This window comes from Propithecus coquereli, unplaced genomic scaffold (genome assembly GCF_000956105.1).
Source record: "Propithecus coquereli isolate 6110/MARCELLA unplaced genomic scaffold, Pcoq_1.0 Scaffold306, whole genome shotgun sequence".
Lineage (NCBI taxonomy): Eukaryota > Metazoa > Chordata > Mammalia > Primates > Indriidae > Propithecus > Propithecus coquereli.
In genome coordinates this window covers 1246200-1257344 of record NW_012148686.1, presented here as the reverse complement: position 1 = coordinate 1257344, position 11145 = coordinate 1246200, and the positions used below count along the sequence as shown (strand labels likewise).

General features: G+C 34.7%; 1 protein-coding gene across 1 annotated transcript in view; it reads right to left on the bottom strand.

Moving 5' to 3' along the window:
• Positions 1–11145, bottom strand: part of MTMR6 (myotubularin related protein 6) — a 43134-nt gene that overhangs the window by 5558 nt on the left and 26431 nt on the right. The window contains exons 3-9 of the mRNA XM_012649897.1: positions 10652–10814; positions 9428–9585; positions 9117–9245; positions 6073–6207; positions 3416–3548; positions 2583–2692; positions 2031–2171 (exon numbers count right to left, since the gene is read on the bottom strand). Coding sequence (XP_012505351.1) covers positions 2031–2171; positions 2583–2692; positions 3416–3548; positions 6073–6207; positions 9117–9245; positions 9428–9585; positions 10652–10814 — 969 coding nt within the window. The remainder of the gene's footprint in view (positions 1–2030; positions 2172–2582; positions 2693–3415; positions 3549–6072; positions 6208–9116; positions 9246–9427; positions 9586–10651; positions 10815–11145) is intronic.

Here is an 11145-nt window from a genome sequence, read left to right as displayed (position 1 = left end):
TAAATTTTTATACATATGAAGATGATATATCATAGAAAAAAGCAAGGGAAAATGTAAACCAAATGTAACCAATGTAAACAAAGGTTAACTCTGGGTGGTGGACTGGGGTGAACGTTTTAAACCTTTTGGCTTACTTGTACATTACTTATTTAATACTTTTTTCAAAAAAAACATGAATGATAAAAAGACAAATCAAAATAGTAGTTTATATTCAAATTCAAATGTTAGTATTTATCCTCTTGAATGGACTGTCTTTGTATTCCTGTCACAGCTTCTCTACTTACCAAATCCACTAAAATAATAGATTCCTAAGTTTTTCAGTCTAATCTAAACATATCTTCTTAGTATTTAAAATATTTCGTAATTTCATTATATAATCACCAAGCATATTCTTTTCAAAGCGTTAAAATTCCCACTTTTAGCTTCTCTGGTTTTGTCTTAAACCTCCCTGATTTCAGGAGAAAGCTCTGTATCATAATGGCTAAGGGTGCAAGTTCTGGAGTGCACGCACGGGCTCAGCTCCTGGCTTCACCAGGTCTACACCTCTGTGACCTTGGGCAAGTGATCTTTGGGCTAGAGCCACAGATTTTATTCTGGGCTCTCTGCCATTCTTCCACACGACCATGTCTAAATCTTTCTTACTGATCGACTGCTTATTCCAGTGAAGAGCAGGATGGCAGCACCATCCATCGTGGCAACTAATTCAGAAACCTGGGAATCATCCTAGAGAAGGACTCCTCTCTTCTACCCCACATCCAACCCATGACCAGTTCTTACCGACTCTGCTTTCTTAACCTCGCTGGAACCCATCACCTCCTCCTCCACTTGTGTTACTGCCTTAGTTCTGGCCCTCTTTTCTCTCTTGAGTTACTACAGCAGGTTCTACACTGGCCTCCTATCCTCTATTCCCACTCTAAGACACCTTCAAGACACCAAACAATCTTTTTAAAAAGCAGATCTAATCAAATCATTGTTTCCTTTGTTTAAAGCTCTTTAATGGCTCTCACTAGTAGCCAAAAAGGGGAAAGTCCAATTCAAGCCTTCTCTTGCTCAGGCCCTCCCCCAACTATATTCGTCTGCACCCAATCTCCCTACTCTGATACTCACCCTGGACTCCATCCATCACACATTACCTGAGTCCCCTAAGGAGGCTATACTTTAGTTCATGCTGTTCCTGTTGCCTGGGAAGCTCTAACATAGTCCATGGCCATTTATTACATGATTTCATTTGTATGTATAATATACAAATAAAGCCAAACACATCTTGCACTTACACTCTCAAGGTAAGCTGAATGTTATTTTGTTACTACCAGCACTCCCATTTGGCCTGTCCCAGATTCAATACGTTAGCAATACAAAATAACTAGCAATACAAAATAACGGTGTTGAAAAGGGACTAGTAATTTTAAATCTTCCCTTGCTTTATTTAATAATTCTAAACTAATGAAAACTGTATTTAATAATTCTAAATTAATGAAAACTTTCTAAATATCTCTTTGTTTACTTTACTTGCCATGAGTTAAGATGTAAATTTTGAAAACATAAGTTATCTGACATGCTTAAAAGCAAACAAACAAAAAACAGGAGATTTATCTTCACAAAGCAGAAAATCTGTTCAATTAAAAATTTAATCTTCAGATATAAAATATGCCTAACATGTTATTACACTTAACAAACGAAGGTGTTTTAAATAGAAAGTTTCTTCCAGAATATAATTTTTAAGTACTCCTATTTGTGCCTTGTTTATTATTTATAGTTGTTAGATAAAAATGAGAAAATATTGAATATTTCTATTGTAACATTTTAGGAAAAAAAAACTAAAGTTTTCTAACTCAAGGTTTCTCAACCTCAGCAGTAGTGACATTATGGGCCAGATAATTTGTGTGCCTCCCTGTACACTCCAGGATGTTGAACAATATCCGTGACCTCCATCAGCTCACCATTTCTGTTAGTGCAAAACTGTCTCCTAGCATTGCCAAATGTCCTCTGAGGGGACAAAATTACTTCTACTTAAGAACCACTGGTTTAACTGAATAAATCCTTACCATGAATCCTTTGATTGTCCTGTAGTAGGAATCCAATAAAAGAGAACCAAGGGAACAAACCTGGGAAGTCCTATCCCAACCATCAGAACAATGTACCAACACACTTGCATTTTCAACCATTATTGCCTGAAAAGAAAGATCACACACTTAGATTCTAGCAGAATACCTTTTATGTAAATCAATGAGTCTATCTACTTAAAAATCATACTAGCAGGCATTGCATTAAAAAGAAGAGCTATGCCTGCAATGATAATGTCACAGCATAATCTCCAAAAAACAAAACACAACAACACAGAGCAAGCACACAAAAAACAAAGATAAAAATGCTGTTTCAAAGTACTTGGGAATTTCTTTTTAAGTCTTTACATTAAGTGCTACACAATATTTTTAAAGTTCAGATTAAAATGAAGCTCAATAAAGAGGTAAATAATAACAAAAGTTATCTGACTGGAATAGATACCAACCCCCAAGAGAATAAATCCACTCCTTCCCAACCATTATAAACCCCAAAACCAAATAGGAGAGATAAGGAATTACTTTGGCCAAAAAGATCGCAGCGTCCATAACAGCTTTGATATGGCGAAGCCATCCCGAACTCTCTAAACCAGAGTAGAAATCATTGACAGAAAGGCCTTTGGTACCACTGACTAAAAGAGGGGAAAAAAAAAACTGCAATTAGAATGAATTTAAAGTTTCCATTTGTCTTTTTCAAGATCTCTCTAGGTGAGTGATTGAAAGAAGAGGACAAAATAAATATGTAAGACTCTTTATAAATGAAAAGATGCTATTAGAAGCTCAATAATGGATTTTGGGGTATATTTCTCTGTTATTCCTTTTGCTTAAAAAATGCTCCAATCACTTTTTAAAAAAACACAGTATAAGCGTTTAACTAAAAATAGTCCTATATTTTAATTTTTTAAATTCCATACCATGATTGAAAATATACCTTAATATTTAAATGAAACATTACCATAAATTCATCTTCACTGTACTGACTACTCAAAATATCTAACGATAGCAGTTTTTTACAAAACCATTAGAATTATACCATCTGATACAGTAGACACTACCCATATGTGGCTATTGAATATTTAAAATGTGGCTTGTCCAAACTGAGATGTGTTATAAGTATAACATGCATACCTGACTTCAAAGACTCAATGAAACAAAAAGTAAAATATCTCATTACCAATTTTTTATATTGATTACATGTTAAAATAACATTTTTAGTATATTAAGTAAATTAAAATTAATTTCACTTGTTTCCTTTTACTTTTTTAAACGTGACTATCAGGAAATTCTAAATTACATGTGACTAACATTAGATTTCTATTGGACAAAGCCGCCTAAAAAGTAAGCAATAATTATACCTTCCAATAATTTCTGAAGGCTGGACCTCATGACATGAATATTTTCAATTCCAACAAACTGAAATCTAATATTAGAATAGTTGTCTTCATTTTCATAACCTTTTCCAGCTGCTCTGTTGGCCATTGCATTCAGCTAAAATTAAAAATTTTAGAAATTTAGAGACAAATTATTTTTCTCTTTTAAATTAATTTACAAAAGTGTCATGAAAACATTAAATAACCCATATTTTAGCTAGGAGAGAGTTTAAAGGACTGAGTTAGCCACCATTTTTCATAAGTAAAAATGTCAGATGTGTTATTAATAGTAAAAAAGGAAACTATAAAGTAACATGATTGCTATATAATGGAAAGGTCCAGACAAGAAGTTCCCACAAGTTCATGAAACTAATTCATTTATATTTTTGATCAGTTTTCCACATGCTTATAATATCCCAAAATTAAAAAGAAAGAAATGTCTCCTATCTAAATCCTAAATGATTCAGAGGTAAGCACAGCTGGGGAGGTTTTCTTTGCAATGCAAAATGAACCTATGAGATTCACTTCAGAACAAGCCTAGAGCACCTGATCATTCAGAAAGCCACAGGGACCCTGAAAATCAGATCTGAAATATGCTCCAGATTACTTAAGGTCTTGTATATGAGAGATTACTGGAGGCCCATATACCATGTAACAGGGGCATATAATCTGCTATCCTGGCTAAAAATAAACTGGTCTCTAGGGAGAAAACAGACTAACCATAGACCCATGGTCTTTAGTTATAACATCAAAATGTTATCAGAGGTTCCCTTAGGATTTGGCACGCTTAATTCTTTCAGACTAGGATTTCATATAGTCTGATACGACAATTTACTAAAATTCTTATGAACTTGGATGAAACAGAACCTAAATTGCAAGAAAAAGTAGCTTTTCATTCAGTGAATTGGGGCCCCAAGTTGGTAACAAGTACAGTTAAATTCTATCTACTGACTCACTGGTTACTCAGCAACTAAAGTAAAATTTACAGTTAGACATTAAAAACATTTTCACATTATTACTACTTGATTTTAAGTTTAACTAGTAAAGCAATCAAAGGAAGATATATTTTATGTATAGAAGACAATTATACACATAAGAGCTATTGGGTCCTGAGAAACAAAACACCATCAGACCTCATCTTCAAAAAGTCTCGTGTTACAATCACCTTTTATATCTAACATTATCAAAAAAGAGTTCTAACCAATTAATCAAGTCAGATTACATACAGGGAAGTAGAACAAAATTTTTCTCATAGGAGACATCACTAATACTCTTAACTCCTAAGAAAAATCTTTCATTTTTAACAAAATAAAAGATTATCAAGTTATTTCTATGTCTTAAATAATTCTTAATTTACTCAGATTAATCTTATTTTCTGTTTTCTTCATTATCTTTTGTGAGATTGCATAATGATGAGAATTACTTCTAAAACAGCTACCATTCCTTTCACAAAGCTGCCTAAAATTGCTTGTGTTCTATATCGCTCACTCGCTTTTTCTCATCGCTTTCTCTTATTTTCTCATCATTCCAGATTTTTGAAGAAATCCTCACTATAATTCTGCCAATGTCCTTTTGTGTAGCCCACCAGCTCTGCATGCGATGCTATAATAAAAATTAAAAGTAATGTTAGCTATTACCACTGAAGATTTTAATTACTTTAGTTTCAGGATCCCATACGAATTGGTTTTTAGCTGTGTTAATAAAAAGAGATTCTGATATTTGTCTCAACAATAAAAATTTAGCCCTATACCACAGATGCCTAACAGAACAACAACTTCTGTTCACTATTTATAATTCTTGGCAGGGACAGTGGTTCATGCCTGTAAATCCTAGCACTCTGGGAGGCTGAGGTGGGTGAATCATTTGAGCTCAGGAGCTTGAGACCAGCCTGAGCAAGATCAAGATCCCGTCTCTACTAAAAATAGAAAGAAACTAGCCGGACAACTAAAAATATATAGAAAAAATTAGCTGGGCATGGTGGCGCATGCTTGTAGTCCCAGCTACTCGAGAGGCTGAGGCAGAAGGACTGCTTGAGCCTAGGAGTTTGAGGTTGCTGTGAGTGAGGCTGACGCCATGGCACTCTAGTCTGGGCAACAGAGTGAGATTCAGTCTCGGAAAAAAAAATAAATAAATAACAATTCTCTAGTTCAATGTTTCCTAAGTTAACTCACTATTAAGTTTTCTTTATTTTCTTGAATATTTCAAGTTAAGGTCCATTATTTTAACATAAAGTGTTTTGCCAATTAAAAATTCTACAAAAAAGAGTAATAAGAATTTATAATTTTTCACAACACACACTATTTAGTATTTCTTCATAATAACATAAGACTTATATTTTGTCACATGGATATATTAGAAATAGAAGACATACACCAACAAGAGTTCTCAATATATAAAATTGACCTTTCCTAAATTTTTATATATATCAGAAGACATAAGAAATCATCACCCAGGTTACTAGGAAATGGGTCTTCTAAGTTGGTATCCTTTAAATAAAGGATTGATTTCCTTTGAATCATTAGCTTCAGTTAATTTAAAACTAGGATTCAGATATTTAAATATGGGCTAATTTATTAACTCCCACTAATTAAAGTAATAAAGATGATTAAACTAACAGACTGTACTGTATTTAAGATACATACTTTGGGCCTGGTGTCCATCACATACATATAGCGATTGACTGGATTGGCTTTACTGATGGCTTGAAGCAAATGTTCATCCTCCAGGCACCTGGCACTGAATCCTGACAGTGGTTGACTACATCGACAAATGGCAGCCTAATTTTAAAAAGCCAGAAAATAGATTATGCAAAGATCTCTAAAATATAACTTTAAAAATGCTTAAAAGAAAAAAAAAGTGTTAGAATCAAATATGACAATTAGAAGGCATTAACTTTGAAATCCTCTTTGAATTAAATAATATTTCAATACCTTGATGTTTCCCAAGTTTTCCCAATATTCTCTTCTCCTAAGAAAAGTAAATGTCTCCTATCCAGTTTGAACTTGGGTCCTAGGAAGCAACACCCAGTTGATTGTCTATCAAGTAATTTACTGTTAAGATACCTGCATTCTGTGCTTTATTTAAATTACAGGATACTTTCACTTCAAGTTCAAGTAAGGGCTTAGTCAACACATACAGAATAGGAACTCTTAAGTGGTAACATTTAAATTTTTATTTTCCAAAGGCTTTCAGAGAAAAGAGAAAAATAAGCTTCAATTCAAATTTGGGCTAAAACATAGTCAATATAAGACAGTAAAAATATCTGTAAGTAGTAAATGGTTAGATTAGATCTTTACTGCTGTTTAAAGTCCTAAAAAAGATTTAAAAGATTTAGAACCATATACTTTTTCTCCAATAGGAAAGAAGTGAATATAAATTCACACATTTCCATGTTTTAAATTCACACACAAAATAAAACCATGAACATTTAATAAAAATAGTAGAAGAAAATGAGAATTACCTTATTAAATTCTTTTCATACCTACTTTCTGCTTTTTGTTAAATTGGGCTCTGAATACCTATTTTCAGCCCAGCTTTTCAACAAACAATGTATATAAACACGGCTGTGTCAACAGAGGCCATAACCAGGTAACCTCACTATGACTCAGTTATGGAAAGCAGATTAGAAACTTCTGTTTAAACTCTTACCTTTTACCTCTGCTCCCTTCCAAAACCCAAGTAAGGTTCTAATAAAGTTAAAATGTATAAAACCACAAGGGAATGGGAAAAAAGACAATGACAGAGATATCAATAAAATTTGTGGAGATGATAGCAGATTGGCAAGTAACAAGCAGGGCAAACAAAGCTACCAACTCCCTTAAGTCAGTAAGAAGGTATTTTGTGTAGCAAAATCCCACACAGACTCAGCAACTGGCACCTCCAAAGGCATGTGCAGGGGCATGACTGAAAACAGGAGAAATGGTTGAATGTCTGTGTAAGGACTAGCTAAGACTCCCACATCCTCTCTTACTCCAAAGACAAAGTTTATCCCATGAAGAGGACCAACCTGAAGACTCTGGATAATAGACATGGCTGTGGGTGAGGTGAACTTCTATACCCACAAAACACAGGACCATTAAGGAAAGCCTACATAACAAAACGTAAGATCCTCCCATCCCTCTTCCCACATCTGGATCATGGCCAGACTTACTACACACACTGGGACCAAAATCAGAGGATTCCCCTTTCAGGAAACCAACTTATACAACAGAAAGAATTCAAAGATATAAACCACTCATGCACACAAACTTCTAAGCAGCTTAAATATGAAAAGTCAGCCAAGAACCAGAAATATTAAAGACAAAAAATATAAACAGAAAAAAATGGAAAAAAAGATAATTGAATGTGGGAAGTACAAGAATTCTTTTCAAAAAATCCTTAACATCCTCAGAGAACTAAACATCACATCTAAGAAAACTGTCTAAAAAGATCAGAAAATAGGAAAGAGCTCTTGCATATTAAAAACACTATAGCAAAAATAAAGGATCCAAGACATACAGACTGGAGATATGGTTGAGGAAATCTTCCAAAAAATAGGAAGAGATGAAAAATTGGAGAGAAAGTTAAAAAAAAAAAAAATGGAGGTTTAGTCTATGAAACCCAATTGTCAAATAATAAAAGTTAAAAAAAAAAAAATCAGGCCAGGCATGGTGGCACGTGCCTATAGTCCTAGCTACGGGGGAAGCTGAGGTAGGAGGATCATTTGAGCCCAGGAGTTCAAGGCTGCAGAGAGCTATGATCACACCACTGCATTTCAGCATGGGCAAAAGAGCAAGACCCTGTTTTCAAAAAAAAAAAGGAAAAATGTAAACTAACTAACTAAATACAAAGTATAAAGGAAATTAATAGGAGAAGAAGTTACCAAAGAAATACAGAAAGAAATTCCTGAAACTGAGACCTGAGTTTCTAAATGAAATTTAAAAAGACATGCCAAGGAATATCAGTGTGAAATTTCAAAACACTGGGAAAAAAGATGATTCTAAAAGCTCCCAGAGGAAAAAAATCAGGTCACAAAGCATTGGGTGTCAGAAATGGCACAGAACTCCTCAACTTATTTGCTGTGAGATATAAGGAAAGTGATTTACCCTCTCTGAACTTCAGTTTTCCCACTTGGAAGCTACAGCTAATTAGTAAAGAATACCTTACAAAGTTATCAAGGCATGCATAGAAAGCATTTAACATATAGTATCTCCTGGCCTTCTGTTAGTAGGCTACAAAGGTAAGTTTTACTGTAAAAAGCAACCCGATTACACTGTCTCACTACAAAGATGCCTCTGCTACCTCTTTTTGTTGCAAAATCCTTTTGATTTGGGCTCCTATTAAAATGGAAGCCTGAAATATCCTTGGTTCTCTCCCTTCTCTCAACGGTTTTCTTATCAAAACTATCCAGTTTCTCCAAACACAAGTAGGATCAAAAGAGAACTGCAGGAAAGGAAGAACCACCTACCTGTTCACTAATCCTATTATTTTCAAGTCAGACTGGAAGGGACACAAGATGATGACAGGAAGTATGAAAGTTTCTATATTTCAGTACAGTCTTGTTTTAAAATTTCAAAAATGTAATTAAACAAAGAGCCAGCAGTTCTCTATTGGCAACATTTTAATGTAAAAAAGAGTGTTCTTTTGGACGCTTAAACCTGAAAAGGAGTCATACTATGCTTATAAAATCAAAGGAGAAGCTTCCTACCTCCTTATCTTGATGATAGTAGGAAAGAACCGGGAATCTCCCCTTGCTCCGGAACTTGGAACTACCAACAATTATTGGTTTGCTTGCTATCTGGGGAACGTAAAGTTCTCTGGGATAAGTTTCACAAATCTGTAAATACAAAATAAAACATAACCATTCTACTCATAGTTCAAACCCACCTTTAAAAACCTTTAAGCCTTATTAAATGCAAGAGCAGCACACTGCAGTACATAGACAGCTTGCTGCTCTGATCCTCTCTGACCTTCTGGTGCTATCATTTTCTTAATTTCTTCAAAAGGTTGTTAAGTTACCTTGTATTCTCGGTTGGCATCAGACAACTGCCAGTGTGAGTTTGGCACTCCCATCCTTTTATATTCCTCAGCAAGGTCAATGACTTGCCAGCCTTGTAGTCGTTCTGAATCATTTTGTTTGGGATTATAAGAAAATGCATATAGATCTTCATATTTTGCTACAGAATACACAATTTGAAATGTTAAAATGTAATTTATAAGACAATACACTACAAATAAAGTAATTTTTCAGTTTTTTTCCTTCATTTTCTCTTTAAAATCTTCAAAGACATGGCTAATACCTGAACATACTTGAACTTAATATTTTCTAAGTTCTTTGATGCAAATGATTACACACAAAGGTGTATACATAGCAATCTGAGATTCGATTTACGTCATCAGCAAAAGTTAAGGTAATAAATAATACAGCTAGACTTATATGTTAAATCTCCTATTGCATATTTTTTTTCTTAAAAGTAAAATTATAAAGACAAATAGACACCTCCTACTCACCACTTTTCCCAAATGAGAAGTAAAATGGAAAGACTAATGCTGTAATGAAAAACTAAAGAGGGCATATAGAACATGAATTTGCTTTATACACTCCTTTAGGACAGTGTGGACCAAAAACAGCAATTGCTGCACAGAACTCAGTAGAATACTTACTTCTGAACAATGATAAGCCCTGGAGTAACAGAACCATCTTTACTGAAAGCTCCAGCTTAACTTGGGACAATAGGATGTTACAGGCTCTGTGTGTTGGGAGAGAAGAGCAAACACAGACCTGCTCCTACACCACTCATGCAGGCTGCAATCCAGTTTGCTCAGCTGAAAACCAACTCAACATATAATTCAAGTCATGCGGGTGAAGGAAGCCTCCAGATGCCCAGGGTGTAAGTACTGATAAGATTCCTCTTTAGGGCCTATATCCCTCTCAACCTTACCTTTGCTACCAATAGACTTTAAAAACATTAATGTAAATCTATGGTTTCTTAAGTCTATACTATAAATTATAAATGCTTTACTTTTTCCTTACTATAAACCTTTCTTTGGACACCATTCTCAAAATTCAGATCAGTAGTTTCTAATTATTTCTAGGCCAATTTGGGGGAAATAGAGGGCATTAAGAATCTTATTGTCAGAGTAACTTAAAGTATAAAATAACAATAATGAGACATTCAATGAAGTATCTTGAATAACTCATCTCAAATTGAGCATGTAAGCTTTGGTCTCTAAGAACAATACCTTGTTTTGACAGTTGTAGCAAAGAGTTGTAAATATCATGGCAATCTCTTTCTCTGGGAACAATGAAATGCACAATTCTGAAGTTCTTGCACTGAATCACAAGCGGGCATCCTGAAGTAGTCAAAGCAAGTTTCTCTACCGAGGCGATGTGGTGGTGCAATATCTACAGCATGAATAAACATTCAAGTTGTCAGCACAGAAAGCACTAAATATTTATTCTCTTCCGGAGCGTACAAGTGTTAGGAATGCCCTCCTCAAATACAGTTGCAAATGCTACACACTACTCACTCAAACTACAAGTTTTTAAATGACTGAATGCCCAAGTCAGAAACCTGAGTGTCACTCCGCTCCTTCCTCCATCACCCCACATACTCAATACCTCATCAGACCCCAAAACTGCATCTCCTAAGTATCTCTGTAACCTATCTACTTCTCTCCATCTCTACTGTCACTTCCCTAGCTGCAAAGTCCCCACTGTCTCTCAGCTGAACTAC